Source organism: Silurus meridionalis, chromosome 27, assembly GCF_014805685.1.
Source record: "Silurus meridionalis isolate SWU-2019-XX chromosome 27, ASM1480568v1, whole genome shotgun sequence".
Classification (NCBI taxonomy): domain Eukaryota; kingdom Metazoa; phylum Chordata; class Actinopteri; order Siluriformes; family Siluridae; genus Silurus; species Silurus meridionalis.
The window spans coordinates 8,196,734-8,216,058 of NC_060910.1; the positions used below are offsets into that span (position 1 = coordinate 8,196,734).

Below are 19,325 nucleotides of genomic sequence, written 5' to 3' on the forward strand. Positions count from 1 at the left end.
TTTCATATCAGAAGCAGTTATGAAATAACTGAACTATTAGGAAATAACTGCTTTTATATATATATATATATATATATATATATATATATATATATATATATATATATATATATATATATATATATACTACATATAGCTCTGCTCTTATACATTTATTACTACATTACAATTGTATTGTATATAGATTTATTACTACATTAATAAAAATGATTACATTAAAATATAATTTTAATGTAGTAATAAATCTATAAGAGCAGAGCTTTTCATCGCATTTTATAAACTATGAAAACCGTGTAGATCAGAAAAATTTGTCATAAAGAATATGCTCAAAGAATCAAGCAGTCATGTACTGTAGTATAGTTCTCTTTTATCAGTTTACCATATAATCTCCTCCTCTCCTCCTCTCTCCCAGCTGGCCTAGACTCATTAAACATATGCCATATATTTCTAATATTATACAGCATACAAAAGAAGTATATTTCAGTTTAAACCTCAATGAACATCAAAGCCTAATGAGAACAAATCAGCTCTAACAGATATGGGACAAGACTGAGTGATATAGGCATAAGCAGAACAATAGCATGTGATGGAGGGTGTGGAGGCAGGAGCTGTTGAATGAGGCTTGGGCTGTAATGAAGGATTAAATGGAAGAGTTAGGATTCTCTATTAAGATGTTCTGTATGCTCATTAGGCTGATACTTATATCAATGAATCAATTCGCTTGCTCACTCCAAAAAAGCAAGATTGTAGAACGGGAACGTTCTCTCACACATTAGTTATACTATGGGAAGAAACTCTTGTTTCCGTAGATCTCTTCTTTTTAAATCTATGGGTATGTTATGTTCTAATTTCTTATGTCTATGTGCACTAACAGCTGTTTACATGTACCGTCTATTCTCCTGATTGTTTGTTTTCCTGTTAACTCCCACAGAAAAGGGTAAATGTGGTGACCATGGCCAACACAGACCATTAATCCTCTAAAGTCAATATTGACGCCTCATCACTGCCCAAACAAATCCTTGTGTGAACACTACAACCAAGTGAATCTCAAATATTCTCTTGTTTACATGAGTAATGTTCACACTCTCCTTTTGAGTCCTAACAATAATAACAGTTTATTGCTCACAGACAATACGCTTACTTATTTATATCAATGTTTGCTCTTGGAGAGTGTGGACAGTTGGATTCGGGTGTCAGTTTGCATGGGTTTGCATACGGAGCTGAAAAAGGTGTGATTGTCAGGCTGATCAACTGTTTAGATAGGAGTAGTGTGCACTCTTTGGCTCATAGTATAAATACGGGTATCTCACCAAACACAGCACCTGTCACATGTTCAACTGTTTACATGGTAATGTATGCCGAGACAGGAACTGAACTTGTTTAAACATGCTGACTGTGGGAAAACACTTATGGATCTGGAGTTGATCTTGGGAATTTTTCCTTATCCCTTTCTCCCCTATACTTGGTTTAGCCGTGTAAACAATATGTCCCTCTTCTAAAGGAGGCATTCGTTCAAGGATGTCTCTGTTAGGAAAGGTAGCTGTTTTCCATAATAAAATAAATAGATGAGGAAAAATAATAAATTCAGACAGTGGTGACCTCTACAGGTTGATTTCCCCTGAATCTACCACTATATGTAGCCACTATATAAAATATTTTTCTTTTAAGTTTCTATGAAGAAAATAAAAATTCTCTGGTATCCACCTCAAAATATGTATGATTTCTTTTACTTTTATAGTATAACACTCTTTTATACAAAAGTCTTCAGAGGCCATGCATTAAAATATTTTTTCTTTCTTGTTTTCTCATGATCACTTCTCTTGATCTCATGATCACAACTCATGATCACGACGTCCACGTGCCCACTGCCACAAATCGTTATGTTTACTATCCATGATGCTGCCTTTAGAGCCTGCTCTTTTTCCAAATACACAGAAAAATTAAGAATTGATCACGAGAAAACAACTTATGTTGTGATCACGAGAAAATTCAATCGTGATCATAAGAAAACAAGAAAGAAAAGTATTTTAATGTGTAATATGCAGAAATATTGTAATGCAATAATATTTCTGAATGTACTTTTAGACCACTTTCAGAAAAATGATTTACTATATAGATGGTAGTAACTCCAAAGTATATTTTTTATCTCATATTGCATTATACAAGCTTTATACAAGCATTATACATTAGCAGGGCAGCATTATACCAACTTTTCATGTTCTGCTGACTCACTTATCAAATATGGCATATGTGTACTTCACTGTGTACTGCGTCAGCTAAATATGGTTGAAATGACAATAAAAGCTTCTTGACTCATTTCGAATCAAACTCTAAAATAGATAAGATGCACTTAGTTTGCAAATCAATATGGTCACCAAATTTATATAAAGCTACAGAATAATACAGTCATCATTAACTGCAGCATGAACTTTATTAACACAGATACACACAGTTAAATCATGCCATTAGCATGTCAATTAATGGTGATCATTATCAGTCATGCAAATGTGGGCATGATAAGGGAAGATCCTTTGCCCTTATTCATTTTCACTAAAACATGGTGGGGCATCAGGGATAGGAGTACAGCGTTCCACCACAGCATTAATTTCTCCAATCTTCACACCATCATATGTCCCAGTGACAGTGGTCCAGTGAGTGTTTCCATTGGCGTATGTACGACTCAGCCGGGCTGTGAACGGGATATCAGCAGTCATCCTTCTCGCCTCCATTCTCACCAAGCATGAATGGTTTGGTGGGACCAAGACCTGTACAGACATGGAGTGGCTGATAGTCTCCACCATCCTTGTTCCCTCAGAAAAACTTACTGTTTGCTCCTTGGTGAAGTCGACATTGTCTGGGTTGATGATTGGGATTTTCCCTTTCATGGTTGAGATGGATCCATTGCGGGTTTCTCTACCAATGTCCCAGAACTTCTCTACAGTGCTAGATTTCTGCAAAAGGACTGTCTTCTCAATGCTGGAGCACTCATAGTTGGTGCCCCTGGCCATTTGAATGGTCTCTGGTGGATGATGGAATAACTTGACCTGGTCAATTGCATAAACAACATTGGAGATTTGCTGGTTGTAGGTGTCTCTGTTAATGGCCAGGGCATCATATGATTTGTACCAGTACTCCTTGCCTTCCCAAGGCAGGAAGAAAGCCTCATGTTTAGTAACAATTTTGCCAAGCCCATATTTGTTTTTGCCAACAAAGATGTCAATTCCAGGACAAGTCTTCACCGAGTGTTCGGCCACAGAACCATAGGAGCCTTGTTTCCATTCAAGGAACTCAAAATGGTCCTCATTGACCAACACCTCAAACTTAGAGGCCGTGTATTCAGCATCTGCATAAGGATATTTGCAGTATGGGCCTTTGCTTGGGTTGAAAAATCCAGCCTCACAGTTGAATTTGCAAACAAAGTCATTGCGTCCTGCATAACCATTGTAGATGCCTACTGCCCCATTTGGAAGTGAGCCTTCCCAGCTAACCCATTTTAAGTTGACATTTTCCTGAAACATGAACGCTGAGCCCCCCTCTTCCTTGTATTCTAACTCTGGAGGAGAATCAGAATTTACGACTGTAGTCCAGGCATCAAGAGGTGGGACCACATCCCCCAAAGCAATGTTTAGATGGTTCTCTGAATGAAAACAGTTAAAGAAATAAAAAGATGTTATAAAAGCAAGATTATACATATAATCTAAATATTGCCAGTGGGCAAACTGGGTGTGTGAAATGGTCAGAATTCGTCTTTCTGTATTTGCTAGTAATTAGCATGACAGGTAAACATAAAAGTAATGGTAGGTCTTGATTATACACTGGTCACCAAGGAGAAATAAAACAAGAGTAGGATGCCAATCCAGCCCAAATGAATATACAGAAATAAACTATAATTTGCACAGTTATTTTATCTTTCTAGGTAATGTGGTCTAAAAATGTCTGCGGTTTGCAGGTCTAAAATGCATCTGTCAAAGTGGTGGTGAATATCAAAATGTTAAAATGAATGTGTAACTGTGGCATGTGTTGTGCATCTCTTGCATTTAAAAAATCAGCAAAGTCCCTTTTGTGAATCTCTTTTAAATGATGTGGATGTGAACAAACTCACTGTTTTCTGCAGTAAGATCTGGCGTGGGGACTGAGTGCAGAGGTGATGCACAAAGCTGCAATACTGCTAACACTAAAGCAAGTGCTGCCCTCATCTGGAGACAAAAAGAAAGACATCTGCACTGAACGGATTGTCATATTCTTTGTACAGTTACCTATTACTTTAAACAAAAAAAAACAAATATTTTGCAAAGCGCATTGCATTCCTAAAAAACACAGTCAATTATACACTGCAAACAAGTCATGCATAAAAATGCACAATTATGCAAAATATTCTAAGATATATTTTACATTTATATTAGCATACATTTTAACATTGTTATATGACAAAAGCTTCATAAAGAAAAATGTCATTATATAGCCAGGTGTTGTTTACAATTCATTAAATGAAATTATACATTTTTAAAGAGGTTGTAGAGCATTAAATGGAGTGCTTACCTTCTCAGACTCCTTTTCAACTGCTGATGCAAGCTACTCCCAAAGGGTTCTTAAGTTCTTATTATTGCTGCAATAAACCAGCACTGATAACTTCATGAGGATCCTTGGGATTCTCTGTCCATATAAAAGTGAAAGTTTCAATTACAGTATTGGTGTGATTTGTGTAGATTTTTTCTTTACAAAATGTTTGTGTTCCAAGATATTGTTTAATTTTCATGTTCCCGAGACTTATCAAATTAATCAAAGGACACACACTAGCATATGTACGTTCATGATTTTCTCTGAAAGGTTAAGTTACTGTATAACAGGACCATTAATAAAAGTATGTAGTATGAAAAGTTATTTTAATGTATTTTTTTTTTATTAAATGAGACATCTGAAGTGACATGACACTTAAATTTGCTTTCTGTGCAAAGATAAAGACGAAAATCTCAGGTCAAAGAAAACTTTAACCTAACAAGATATTGGAATTACAACCTCTTTATCGGTGATTGATTATCAGGCACAAATGTCTGATTGATAGCAGATAAAATCAGTACTTGTATATAGGTTAAGGACACATCATTAGTGTTTTATTACTGTGGTCTGATGAGCTTTACTGATTGAATAAAGGATAAAAATATTCTAAACTGATTGGTGATTTCAATGGAATCAGTGATCTACAGTATTCTGATACATATCAGTGTACAGCATACATACTAATTAACAATTATACATCTGTATAATATTTATAATATGTGTAGAAATCATTCTTGTGCATTTATTGATAGTTTGTATTTATTTATTTTGTGTATCTATTGATTTTGCATATTTATTGATGAATGCAAACACAGCAGAACTTGCCTTGCTTGCACTTGCACCTGAATGTTAGCAGGAACATTTCAACCATAACATTAAAATCATTTAAAAAGTAATTTTCTCATTGCAATGGCACATTTTAAGGGGTTGGACATATTAGGCAGAAAGTGAACAGACAGTTTTTAAAGTTGATGTGCTGGAAAACAGAAAAATAGGCATGCATAAGAATCTGAATGAGTAGACGACTGGGTCAGAGGATCTCTAAAGCAGGTTCTGGTATGCCTCGGTTAGAACCTTCCAAAGTGTTCCAAGGAACTGGTAACAGTGTCATAGGTGCCCAAGGCTTATTAATGCTAATGGTGCAAAGGCTGTCCGGTTTGTCTACTGGTGATCGTAGTTTTATGATAGCTTTATTGATTTATTTACAATAAAACAGTGTTAAAACTGGATATGTACAATACATATGGATATTGAAAAAGGCAGTAAATAACATTTCGTGGTTATACCTATGTTGTTATATCTTTAGGTTATAACGGTATATGTTATACCTATCAGGGGATGCAGAATATTATAGCCAGTTATAAAAGATATATGGATATAATTATTTGTGAACATTCATAAAGGTAAATGTATATATATATATATATATATATATATATATATATATATATATATATATATATATATATATATATATATATACAGAGCGAGAGAGAAAGAGAGAGAGCGAGAGAGAGAGAGAGACAGACAGAGAGTGAGAAAGAGAGAGAGCGAAAGAGTGAGAGAGAGTGAGAGAGAGAGAAAGAGAGAGAGAGAAAGAGTGAGCAATAGTTGATATTTATTGACACGTATTAATAAAAAAACACTTTGAAACATTTATGTTTGTATAAATGAAATATACTAGAGTAAAAGTAAAATTATTTATATATATTAATGTTCTTCATTGGCAAATAAAAATGTTTTTTTCTTTTTTCTCTTTACCTATAGTATTCATTAAGCATATATTATATATTATAATATCAAATAATTATATATAAGTATATTATAAGTATACTAAATAAATAATAAAGATATTAATGTTAATGTTTTTACCTTGATTTCTTAATTTATAAACTTTTTTTTCTTGATGTGTTAAAATTAAATCTTTGTTTTTTTGTTGCCAATTCAAACACTTTTTTTTTTTTTTCTTACAATGTTTGGTTAATTTTTATTTTGTAACATGAAATCTTGATAAAAATGTGTTTATTGTTTTTGCATAACAATTCTGCTGTGCACAAAGATGCTTCACAAAGATATTTACTGCATTTCGCTTTAACACTTTATTTAAAAAAAAATAGGAAATTCTTCAAAGTGTTAGTTCACAAATGTATCATTTACTGTTTCAAAGAAATACAATTTGTCCACTCTTTTTAGCCATTTATAATTTGCAATTAGTATAACAATTACACTTGATTGTTGCATGATACAAACTGGCTCCTGGCTGCTGTGAGTTTTCACTTTGCTATACAGCTGATGGACATGGCTTGGCATCTGGAATAGGCTCACAGCGGTCCACCACTGCTCTGACTTCTCCTATCTGTATGCCATCATAGACACCATTGATGGAAGTCCATTGGGTTTCTCCATTGGCGTATGTTCGACTGAGCCTTGCTTTAAAGGGGATGTCAGCGGTCATCTTGCGGCCCTCCATGCGTGCAGTACAAGAGTGATTGGGTGGCACTGTTAGCTGAACTGACACTTCATGACTAAGAGCTTCGACTAGTGTTGTGCCACGGTTGAACTGCAAGGACTTTTCTGCAGTGAATTCCACTTTGCCACTGCCAATAAGAGGGATCTTGGCAGTGATGCCTGCTGTAACACCAAGCATGGTGGTACGACCAATGCTCCAGGTGCTCTCTACCTCTGACGTCTTGGAGATTTTCACTGTTTTGGTTACTGTCTGGCAGTCATTGTTGGTAACACTGGAGATCCGCATGGTCTCTGGTGGGTATTGGAAGAGCTCAACTTCATTAATACCATACTCAACATGAGAGATATGTTGGGAGTACACATCACGGTTGATGGCCAGAACTTCATATTTCTTGTACCAGTACTCATCACCCTCCCATGGCAGGAAGAAGGCTTCAAATTGCGGTACAACTTTACCAAGCCCATACTTGTTCTTGCCAACAAAAATGCCAACACCTCCACATGTTCTAATGGCATGTTTGGGTACAGAACCATATGAATCTTCCTTCCACTCCACAAACTCAAAGTTGTCTATATTGACTAAAACTTCAAACTCAGGGGCATGGTATTCTCTATCACCATAGGGGTAGTTGCAGTATGGCCCTTTGCTGGGAGTGTAAAAACCTGCTTCACAGTTGTATTTGCAGATGTAATCAGAACGCTTTGTGTAACCATTGTAGATGCCAACTGCACCTTGAGGAAGAGAGCCCTCCCATTTTGTCCAGTTTAGATTGACATTCTCGCCAAAAAGACTTGAATAGCTCAATGGTTCCTCAAGCTCTGGGGGTGTAAGTGGGCCAGTAATTGGATCATTGCTAATTAGAGGTGGGACTTTACCCTCTAGGAGTGGGTTCAAAAGAGGTGCTGATTGAGAAAAAAGAAAATGAAATATTAGTCACATTTATGACATATAAGAAAAGAAACTGATATCTACAATCTTAATGATGCTACTTAACTAAATAATTATAAATAAAATAAATATAATCTTATAATAGAGAATATTATGTTAATAATATTAAGAATAATTAAGTATATATATACACACACCTACATACAGTATAATAATAATAATTTTAATGTATTACTATAAAAAAAAAAAAGAACTCTACCTTTTTTTGTAGGTACACTTTTCTCTACTATCTCTTTTAAGTTGATTCGTGGTTCTGTGGCAAGTACACAGAAAGCCCCCAGCTGAAGAAGGGTGATGACAGCAAACAGTTTCATCTATAAAAGATATATGATTAGGGTTTTTTCAAACTTGCATGCTGAATTTAATTTAATATTACTTTGTATTCACTCATTGTACTCTATTATTGATTTTGGTCAGGTATCATGCCTACATCATTTGTTTGACTGACTGCTTTAATCAGGGTTTATATCACTCATTTCATTAGCAATTCTTCTGACTGGTATGTTCTCTCTACTATTGCACTTGAAATTAGCTCTGCCAGATTAATGATTGTATTTGTGTATGTATGCTTTTGTAGATATTCCTGATGGAAATGTTTGATACCTTTAATTAAAGTCGCAGTCTCGCACGGGATACTTGATTGTTACTACCAGTATATACCACTACCAATACATTTCTATGCCAATAGCAATAATTTTCTATGCAAAAAGTGCACATACCTTTGTTGTCTGTTCCCTGTGTGCAGATCATCCCAACCGGTTCATGCTTATATAGCTTTATTTATGGACTCTAAGTCATAAATCTCAAATCTTCTGTTGCACTTTAATGCTATCATCTCTTTGATCTCAGCAGAGTAAGAAGTCACACACGTAAATTGGTCAGTGAACATTTACAGGGTTTTCTTATATATGATTATTATTGCAGCATGCAGTATATATATATATATATAATCATATATATATATATATAATCATATATATATATATATATATATATATATATATATATATATATATATATATATATATATATATATATATATAATTAATACAAACATTGATAAATCTTGGAAAATGCCTAAGTAGGTATTTATGTTAAAATAGTATAACACTAAGCTATTTTAAATCCCACAGCTGGAGTGTGGCAGCACTGTAAAAGCATGTAAATTTACAGTATTTATTTAAGAAAAATAATTACTCATTATTTTACAGAATTGTACTGTAAATAATTAGGCAATTGGAGCAGTGCACTGGTTTATAGTTACCAGAAAATACAATGCATAATGGGTTAACTTTATATGCTAGTAAATACTTGAAGCAGTACAAGCTAATTGGGCAAGCTGTGGTGGCTTACTGGTTACGGTGGCTCTGTGGCAAACCAGAAAGTCACGCGTCAAATGCCAACATTGCCAAGCTATCATGGTTGGGCATGGTCAAGTCTTTCAACCTCAAGCTGTTCAGCTGAATCAGACAAATGTATTTGGTTATCATTTACTTTATAGTATAATTAGATTTATTGCTGGAAATTACTACCACTGGAGTCATTTACTATTAATCTATTTTAGTTGTTTAGTGTATATTTGAGTTACTTTCAAGGCAGCTCCCCTGCTAGTTAACTACTGTGTGTAATTTGCATTTAGTGTAATTTACAGTATATTATATAGTACACTTGTATCCTTTCAAAATTCTATTTAACCTACTGATCTCTGATTAATTATTTCCATTGTTTCTTCATAATGTGGACAGACTTTGCCTTGATTTTGCACTGACAATAGATAAAAAGGTGTTGATAAGAATCAGTTTACACAACTTAGTTGATAAGGAGAAATATTGTGTTGTTAAGGAGCCACTGTCTTTGAAAGCGTTATTGATTATGGGGCAGGAATTGTACCAGACAGTTTATAAGATCAAGGTCATCTCTAGCATTTTGTTAGGGAGTCTATTATTTATCTTGAAAATGTATGGGCTCCTCATATTTTTCTGATGTGCTTTATAGAATAGCAATGGTATTTCCTGGGACTTGACACTCATTTCAGTTACAGTTATTTATCAGATTTGTGATTGGGTGTCCTGATAGTATTGAGGTTTTCTGTCACAAGGAGCAAATATTTGGATGTAATGTAATGCAAGAGCAAGAATAAGAAATGATAAATGAAAAAAAAAAAAAACTAAAAACACCATTCATTTATATGTACATAGCTTGCATACAACTTTCCAATTCGTTTAGACCCTACACCACTGATATACAGCTGACTGTGTTACAAGATTGCTAGAGTGAAATATAGGAGCAAATGTATCAGATTGTATTATTAAATATTGTATTATTCAATATTCATGTATATGTTTGATTTACACAAAATGTTACACACGAAAGCTTTAAAGGCAGGAGATAGGAATTGTACTTTAGGATTTCAGAAGAGGGATTTCAGAGGAGACCAGCTATAGCAAAGATATGATGCACAAAATGTACAAACTGTAACCTCATCTATGCTGCTATCCAGCATGCTGTGTTCTTTCTCAAGCCAGCTATTTATCCATCCCAAAATGTCCAAAGACAACAGGGGGGCATATTTTATGTTTACAGTATAAAATACTGTAAACATTTTTTGCAAACAAGAGGAGTTTGATTTTAGGTAATAGAGGAACATAAAGAACACAGTCTGACATTTGATTTGAAACTGTTTAAATGTAAGGCACCATACTGTCAAAGTCAATTAAGATAATATATATATATTTTTTATTTTATTTCCTATTTTGTCTAAATACAGAACGGTAGTACTGGCTAAAATTATATGTTTTAACCACAAAATCACTAGAAATTACTAAAATCTGAAATCATGTTTTGCATATTTTATGTCTTTCATGGGGATAGACACATAGAAATAGAAATGGAAATACAAATCTTCGTCATTTTCCAAAAGCTCTAACAAACTATTCTGGAAAATATTTGTACAAATTCTGTGTATATGAATGTTTAAATTTATTAAGAAAATGGAGACGTATTTCAGGAAATCTGTGATAAAAAATCTGGGCTAAATCTAAAGCTGGGGCCATACTTCTTCTCCTCCACCATGGAATAGATGCATGCAATAGATGTTTTTTCCACTTTGGATAATAATAAATAAAATATGCTATTCCACTTTTGAAGCCCTCTCTTCTTGCTGAGATAAAACACTTTAGTACATTTTCCATCATGTGGAATAATGGCAAAGGTATTCTCAGTATCAGTCTTGCCTTTGTCCACCACTTCTGGAATAGCTTTGAATCATTGGTATGTAGGCCATCAAGTGTAGCTGGCTAGGATTTTAAAATAAATCGTCCATTAAATCACATTGCTTATTACGTAAAAAGCTTTTTTTCCAACTAGTGTCATTTTTATTTACTTCTGAGTTATACTCTTGCAGTATAGAATAGTAGTAGAGGACCAAGCTTATAATAAAAAGATATGGAATTGCAAAACTTGACAGAGAAAGGCTGTTATAATCCATAAATGTTACTGTGAATGTCAGTAGGGTAACAGCTTAAAAAAACAGATTCTAATTACATTTTATCTATGAATGCATAGTGCACATATAGCACAATGCAAATCACTGACTTCATTCTTTTGCATACATTCTCTATTTCACAAAATGCAAAATAACATTATTCTATGCAAATAATAATCCTTTAAAAATAATGCAAAATTAGATATGATCCAAATAAATTATCAGGTTATCAAGGCTAAGGACTGAAAAAGATGTAATTGGGAATAGGGGTTAATTACAATTGCCCACTTTTCTCTAACCCCTGTTCCTCATACAGAAGAAAGAGGACGTTTCCTTGTACTGTATCAAATATGCATAGCTTTTTGTCTTCAACATTGTTCCATAGCAAAGCTTTGAGAATACCTGTCTCCCCTCATTCATAATGCACAATAATTCAATATAATCTACATAATTTAGTTTGCAGACTCACTTTTCAGTTGTAGTTAAGACCAAAGTGAAGCCTTGACGGATAAAAAAAAACATTTATTTTCATATAAAAAAAAAAAAAAAAAGGGTAAATAAATCTGGAATTTGTTTACATGTAAACAGTTAAAATATATGAACTGTATAATAAAGGTTACATTTGTTATGCTATTATTAGATATACAGATAGTTGACAAATGAACGTAAAAATATATAGTAGGTTTAGGGTTGTGCCACCTTGAACCTCCTAAACACTCTAAATATGCCATGTTACTGATTACATGTCATTTGCCAAAAAAGTGTTCAGTGGTGTTGAAATCTGGTTATTGTGAAGAATATAGCATATTATTTTCAAACAACTACATGAGCCATTGTGCCTGGTGGATGTGCAGGGCATAGAGACTGACTAAATAGTTTAATGCGTATTAAACTTATGTAAATCATATGCTATCACACACACTATCATAACCTCTCACACACACTATCACATGCATGCTATCTTAAAGTCTCACACAAGCTATCATAACTTGCACACTATCATGATAATGCTGAGCAAACCAAAAGGACGCTATTGACACTGAGTTTGTTGCATTGAGATGCAATATGTGTACTCATGTTGTTGTGCGAACCGACTTTCTTTAAAATCCTTGAAACTTCTTTATATGCTTGCAACAAGAAACAAACACTCACAAAAGCAATCACACAGGCAGATTGAGTTTTTCCAACACTTTTTTATTTCATCTCCACAGACCCCTTGCACATACTTGGGTGATTTTTTTTCAGGGAAGCCATGCGTGCAGCTTGCCTCCAGCTCATTTATCAAAATATTTAATTAGACGAACTTCTAATGACAATCAGGCAAAGAGAACACAACACTGAGCTAAAGCAACCCCCATCTGCACGGGTTTGAACATAAATGGCTTTTAATTATTAGGGGGAAAAAGCTGCACATCAGAATGTACTATTGTTATTAAAAGACTGGTGATTGTTTCAACCTCCACAAATTTCTACAATCAATAACAAGCACCACACTTCACTCCACAGGCTTTTTAGTTAAGTTTGCTCCTGATCTCAAACATCAGGATTATGCACACCTTTTTTTAAATTGTTGCAAGGCAATTATTTAGACAATGTAAACCCAACCTAGGCAGATTTTTGCAATCCCAAACTAAATAAAAAATTATTCAAACTACATGCAGATATAATTGTACAGTAACCGCATTTGAAGCCCTACCAGCTGAGCTTTAAATTAAAAAGCTCCTCTAGGGATACGGAAAACGGTTTCTGAAAAAGAAGGCAAAGTGAACGAGTGGGAAAAATGACCAGTACAAACCCTGCATCTTCTTGCATGAATATTTCACAACCTTGTCTGTACAATGCACTGGAATCTCAGCCTGCTTTAATATTTGCAGGCTTAATAATTTATGTAATAAAAATCTGTGCATCCTGCTAGATAAGAAGGGAAAGTGTATTTCTCTTCTTCTTTGTGTGTGTGTGTGTGTGTGTGTGTGTGTGTGTATACATGTTTGGTATCTTTAGCCTCCATCTTTGCCTGTATTCTTTGGTGAAATCAATTTTTAAGATTTCACTATGAAGATGAAGTGAAGTGTATTGTAAATTATGTAAATTATGTGTATACCAGTTTTAAAATGCCAAGATGGCAGCAGAAAAAGAACAGGCTTGGTTCAATCCTGGCAAAGGATTTCTTAAAAATACAACACTGTTTTGCATTTGGCTTTCCTTTTCATGTATAGGATGACATTCAATATAATGACTTAAGAGCCTAAATGCAGTGTTTCAGAATAACATCCAAAAAACCCATTAATTACAACAGTGTTTGGGGCACGTGTGTGTGTGTGTGTGTGTGTGTGTGTGTGTGTGTCTGAAAGCAGTGCTCCAGATGTGGCACACAATTTCCAGAGGTTTAAGACCATTCACGCTCGTGGAGTCACCAAAGCCTCGCTCATGCGCTGTGAGAGAAATGCTGAGCTGATTGTTTGGATGCTGCATTTATCAGAGGACACCAAGCCATGCTGCCATGCTGCTCTTTTATCATAATCAGTAATCAAATACCACAGTGTAAAGTATACCAGGGATGCGGTAGAGAAGACTAGTTACCTTTTAGTGTGTCTCTAATTGAACAGTTTTTAAGGCGGAGAAGAATGGGCTGAATTCTCAGGATGACCAGCTCACATTTCAGGTTTAACATTTTAGTACTACTTTCTTTTTTTCTAATGATCTGTTGAACTGTCACATGTCAGTATTTTCTCTGAAATAGCCTACATATATTGGTTTAGATTAGACAGAATAGGTTAATTTTGTAAGTCAGAAAGAGAAATAGATTTGCTTGGAGGAGGAGACTTTAGTCTTCAGAAGGGCAGACAGTCACATTGGAACTGGACATCATCTATCAGCACTCAGGAGCTTCTGAAAGGTAATAACCTTCTTCTCTTATTTTCTGAAAATTAAATATGGCAGTGATACCATCAATGGGACATGCTCTGTACCTGTAGGAGGTGTGTTTTACTTGAAAATAGATCATTTAGGATACTCATTGGTCAGGAAACGAGAAAGATTTTAAACAAGAAAAAGTCGCTTAATATGAGGTAACTATTCCCTTTTAATTATTTAAATGTTTAAGCTTTGGGAGTAAACTTACAGCTTTTTTACATAAATAATAGTTCATGTTCTTCCCTTTGATATTGATGCTTAAATACAAGATGAGTATTAATCTTTTGAATGCAGACATGAACGTTACATCAATTATTCTAATCAATATCATGGTTTAACATTTTCACACAAGACTATGTAAATTAATTTTCTTGTTTTTAGCTTTGCCTCAGATAAATGACTGGATTTATGGATTTATATAATTTTTGTCATTTTATGATCAATTATTTGTATTTAACACCATTAAAATTATATGATTATATTTATATTATAAATGTATATTTGCAATTTTGAGATTGGCCCATTTTGTTTTGTCCGCACACATACTGTGCATACCCACAAACATACATACATACTTCATACATGCACAAAAGGTGCACCCTTGATTTTACAACCCCAGCAGCAAAGAAAAGTACTTTACTCTTATTTTAGTAAACTACACATGAAAGAAAATTGTATTGAGTCTTGGTCATATTTGTAAGTTATCAACAGGAAACCTACCTGAATTTGATTAAAATCAATAAGCAAATGAATTTTTCTGTAATAGAAACCTAAAAATGTTTTTTATAAGCTGTGATTTTCTTTTTCATCATGGATGTTACTAAATAAAAAAAGAATTATAAACCTATAAATATGAAATGCCTTTGCTTCAGTCCAGTTTTGATCCAAAGATAAATTGCTCTGGCAAAAAGTTTCTCATTAGCAAACTAAATTATTCAGCATAAACATGCTTTTAATCAGCCGGCTCTTCGTTTGTTTAGTGGCTCGTGGGAAAAAATTTTATAATGAAGCACATTTTTAATTCAGATGTTTGTCTGTTTGTCAGGGTATGGAAACTTTTAGATCTAATTTTGTTCATGAATTTTCTTATTCTGAATTTACACATAAATTGACATTTGTAAAGATAAAGAAGTGGTGATGTAATATCAGTGTGGACTCTGACTGTGAGAGAATAAAGGACATTGGAGGCAGGTGGTAGAGGGAGAGATTTTGTTTGTTGATTGTTGATTATTTTTTTATTTTTTTTTTATTCTTGTTTCTTATAACATTAAGATGGTTATACAACAAAAAAATAAAATATGAATATAATACCACAGACCTCCTCATTCAACATCGGCACATAAGAAATTATTATGGGAATTCTTTGTTCCTAAATTTGCAGGGTGTTGATGGAGAGGATTTCGAATGTCAGCCGGAACAGTGGTCATCACAGGTGGAATCATTGCTGCAGTCATCTTATTGACTATTGTTACAGTGTTGTGTTGCTGTAGACTGCAGGTAAACAATTTTCCTCTTGATTCCTTAAAACTAACCAACTCTACCTTTCGGCATATACAAAGGTGACATGGGCTTTTTTTTTAGTAGCTGAGTGTTTAGCTTTTTCTTTTATGTAACCATGACAACCAAGAAAAAAAGACAAACCAAAACAAATGAAAGCAAAAAAATAAAAAAAAATTTATAATACAATAAATGATTTTGATTATTTATTAATTGATGTATTATTTGCTATAGGTTTGTAAGATGTATGTAATATTCAGAAGTGGCAAAAGTACACACGTCTTTCACTTAAGTAGAAGTACAGATACAAATGTTTTAAAGACTCCAGTAAAAGTTGAAGTACTGACTATACTTTTACTACAACTTTTACATGCAGTAAAGTAAAAATGAGCCATTACCACTACCTGTTATAGAGTCATGCTGGTAACTGGACCTTACATCATATTAACATTAGGGCTATCAATCGATTAAAAGATTTATCAGTGACTAATCGTACGATTGTCTTGAGTTAACCTTCAACATTTTTTATCTGTTCTAAATGTACCTTAAATTAATAGTTTTCACGTTTTTAATACTCTAATCAACATGGGCATGAACAAATATGTATGCTTTATGCAAATGTATGTTTATTATTAGTGAAACCAAACTCAAAATAGAGCATGAAGACAAAATATACTTGTAAATGTTTTAAAGTAATTAAGTTATTTGGAATTTTTATTATTTTCACTTTCTATTCATATCATTATGATGTCTGTGAGGCAAGTATTCACTGAGATTCAGGTTGTTTTATTGATTTGTCTGGGAAGAGAGATGACAGAGATGGCAGAGAGCGCCCCCTGTCTGTTTTCTTTATTTTACAAAAGCTTTTGCTGTTATATTTTGTTGTTATTATGAGTGTATACAAATAAAAGAAGACCCTTTACAGATTCGAACATTGGTGGGTCGTGAATTTGGTACCTGGGCCTTCAGTGGGGACTTACCCGACTTAATCTACTTAATACCACCACGATCAGGTCGCAATTATAGAAACCTTCAATACCATACAAAAACGCAATATAACAATGCGTGGCATTACAGAGAGAGGAAAATTTCACATATGGATGGTGAATACCATTTTTACTAAAGCAAGCTCCGTACTTCTACACTACAACCGCAACTGTGCCACATACATCATCTGGAGAAGTTTAGAATCAATTTTTTCTAATAACATAACAAAAACTTAAAAAATGTAAATAAAACACATTATATTTTTAAGTATGTCCAAGACTAAATACATTTATCTTCCTCCGTCAGCCATTGTGTTGGTAATAAAGTCTAACTCTGATGTATTAATGTGTGCAGAGCTACAGATGTGTTTTGCCAGTGAACTTGGCTGTGACAGTTTCCCTCTGACCAACCAATCAGAGGATGGAATAATTCTGACACTATTCTGCTAGCTGGCCCTGTGAGGCTAATTTGAAATCTGATTGGTTAAAGAAACAGACCCATTGCTAATACAGTCTAAGGTACAACAGCCAGCACTACTGAGTGTGAAGGCCCTGGATAGATTAGATTGACATGGCAGCACATAGAGGTGAAATCTGATTGGATAAAAAATCTAACATCCACATACACGTACTGGAAGCAGGAGAAACACTGCGAAATGAAGAGAATAAATTGTGGGGAATAAATTAATACAATTTCATGAAACAAATATTAGAATTAAGGTTGTAAATGTAGGTCAGTGCTTCTGATAGTGTTTAGGCCAGCAGAAAAGGCTTTGCTGGTTACAAATAAGCTGTAGCTGCTTTCTTTACAATTTAATCAGTTTAATTGTGAAATAAATTATCTGTTAACAAAGTCAGGAATACTTACAAACTGAAGCCACATCAGTAAATAAAGCTCAGTAAATAACTAACACGTTATTAGCTATAACATATCTCTGAATGAACTTTACATAATATTGCATAATATCTGCTATAAACAATATTGGAGCTAGCAAATTGTCTTGTAAGCACTACATTGTTATATTTTTTTAACATAAGCCCCCTAATGTATTGCGAACAAAAACATTCATGGCTTTATAAGTTTGGCAAGCATGGACAAGGGAGAAGACGAAGATGCATTAGAGAAAATCTGAAAAACCTTTAGACCATTATTACACAATAGGTGAGAAAGAAACACTTAATATAATATGCAACACGGTTTCAAAGTTAAAGCTGAATACACTTTTCTAAATCAGGTTGTAATTATGGTAAAATTTCCCAGTAATCGCTGATTCTATTATACTGATTTGGATGAGTGTCTCTTGGTTATCCTGGTTAATTGTTGTGTAAAAATTGTTCACAGTTTCTGTTAGCTATTTGTGAATTTGTTTACATTTGTGACACAATCAAATGAAAGTATTATAAACAAATGCAAACATGTATAACACCTCTTATCATAAAAAAAATCTTCCCTTTTTGGAACCCACTTACTTCACCAAACATCTGACTTTACTTGACTCTACTAGTATTACTGTTGTAAGAGTGATGGCTCAGCGGAGGATGAGGAAGAGGAGGAGAAGGAGAAGGAGCCTGAATTCACCAAATCCTTACCCGGACCTGCACATCAGTCAAAACCTACAAACACTTCGAGTTCTCTACTACCACTGAGCCCTCTGATTCCTCCAAGTCTTCTGACATCACCAAGCCGACTGAGTCTACCGTGTCCTCCAGAACGCTCATCCTTCAATCAGTTTCCCAAAACCACAGAACATCACAAGCCAAACGGGCCAGCCATTTGCAGACGCTATAGTGCTGCTCTATCCCCTGATCCCATACATTCCCACATGTTCTGCCCCTCATGCTCTGGTCTACTGCCGTTCTACCTGCCTCGAGAGCAGGAAGTAAGGAATGGGGGAGGAAGGATCAGCTACAGGAGCCTAGAGCAACAAGAGGTGGACCTGCCTATGGATATACCCAGTTATAACAAGCTTAACCTCATACGTTCTATCACCATGAGGGAGATGGTGTCACACCAGAGCATCAGTACTGATGTTTAATTTCTTTTGAAGATCTTGGTTATGACTTTTGAAGGAAGAACCGGTGTAGGATCCTAGGATAACCATGGAAATTAAACTATTTCTGAGAACAGTCTGATAAGAAACATGAGATATGCTATGTATGTGTACATGTAAAAATGTATTTTGATTATATAATTATCATATGTTGTTTCCGCAAGACTATTTAGACTCCAAAGTAATGTAAGTAGTTAAAATTTGCTATAAATAGTTATAAAACATTTCTATTAATTGCTTATAACTGCTATTAGTGATCAAGGGCTTATTATATTTTACAAACAAATTCTACTATACGCTATAAAGAACTGTATTGCTTTTTTTCTCACAGCAGATGTAATTGTGTCACAACTGTCACCTACATTTTAAGCAAAGCAAAGAGCTAATAACCATTACAAATGAGATGGTCAATTACTCTG

At 34.3% G+C, this 19,325-nt stretch overlaps 3 protein-coding genes across 3 annotated transcripts; 1 reads left to right on the top strand and 2 right to left on the bottom strand.

The window, feature by feature from the left end:
- Positions 1 to 2,489: 2,489 nt before the first annotated feature.
- Positions 2,490 to 4,196, bottom strand: LOC124380923 (natterin-3-like). Its single transcript, XM_046842243.1, has 2 exons — positions 4,103 to 4,196; positions 2,490 to 3,637 (listed from the first exon to the last, which is right to left on the bottom strand). Exons 1-2 carry the CDS (start codon positions 4,194 to 4,196, stop codon positions 2,538 to 2,540), a joined length of 1,194 nt encoding a protein of 397 aa, XP_046698199.1. The 3' UTR covers positions 2,490 to 2,537.
- Positions 4,197 to 6,637: 2,441 nt separating this feature from the next.
- LOC124380924 (natterin-3-like) lies at positions 6,638 to 8,289 on the bottom strand. Its single transcript, XM_046842244.1, has 2 exons — positions 8,175 to 8,289; positions 6,638 to 7,929 (listed from the first exon to the last, which is right to left on the bottom strand). The coding sequence occupies exons 1-2, from the start codon at positions 8,287 to 8,289 to the stop codon at positions 6,839 to 6,841; spliced, it is 1,206 nt and encodes a 401-aa protein (XP_046698200.1). The 3' UTR covers positions 6,638 to 6,838.
- Positions 8,290 to 14,040: 5,751 nt separating this feature from the next.
- LOC124380866 (protein FAM163B) lies at positions 14,041 to 19,193 on the top strand. The gene is made up of 3 exons (XM_046842149.1): positions 14,041 to 14,355; positions 15,754 to 15,869; positions 18,361 to 19,193. Exons 2-3 carry the CDS (start codon positions 15,777 to 15,779, stop codon positions 18,889 to 18,891), a joined length of 624 nt encoding a protein of 207 aa, XP_046698105.1. The 5' UTR covers positions 14,041 to 14,355; positions 15,754 to 15,776; the 3' UTR covers positions 18,892 to 19,193.
- Positions 19,194 to 19,325: the final 132 nt, after the last annotated feature.

What these genes read in the sequence shown, in the direction of transcription:
- LOC124380923 (XM_046842243.1), bottom strand. Translation starts at nt 4,196, where the DNA reads ATGAGGGCAGCACTTGCTTTAGTGTTAGCAGTATTGCAGCTTTGTGCA. An exon ending in AGATCTTACTGCAGAAAACA is followed by an intron (nt 3,638 to 4,102) that starts GTGAGTTTGTTC and finishes GTTTTCATTCAG; the next exon opens with AGAACCATCTAAACATTGCT.
- LOC124380924 (XM_046842244.1), bottom strand. Translation starts at nt 8,289, where the DNA reads ATGAAACTGTTTGCTGTCATCACCCTTCTTCAGCTGGGGGCTTTCTGT. An exon ending in AAGTGTACCTACAAAAAAAG is followed by an intron (nt 7,930 to 8,174) that starts GTAGAGTTCTTT and finishes TTTCTCAATCAG; the next exon opens with CACCTCTTTTGAACCCACTC.
- LOC124380866 (XM_046842149.1), top strand. Translation starts at nt 15,777, where the DNA reads ATGTCAGCCGGAACAGTGGTCATCACAGGTGGAATCATTGCTGCAGTC. An exon ending in TGTGTTGCTGTAGACTGCAG is followed by an intron (nt 15,870 to 18,360) that starts GTAAACAATTTT and finishes TGACTCTACTAG; the next exon opens with TATTACTGTTGTAAGAGTGA.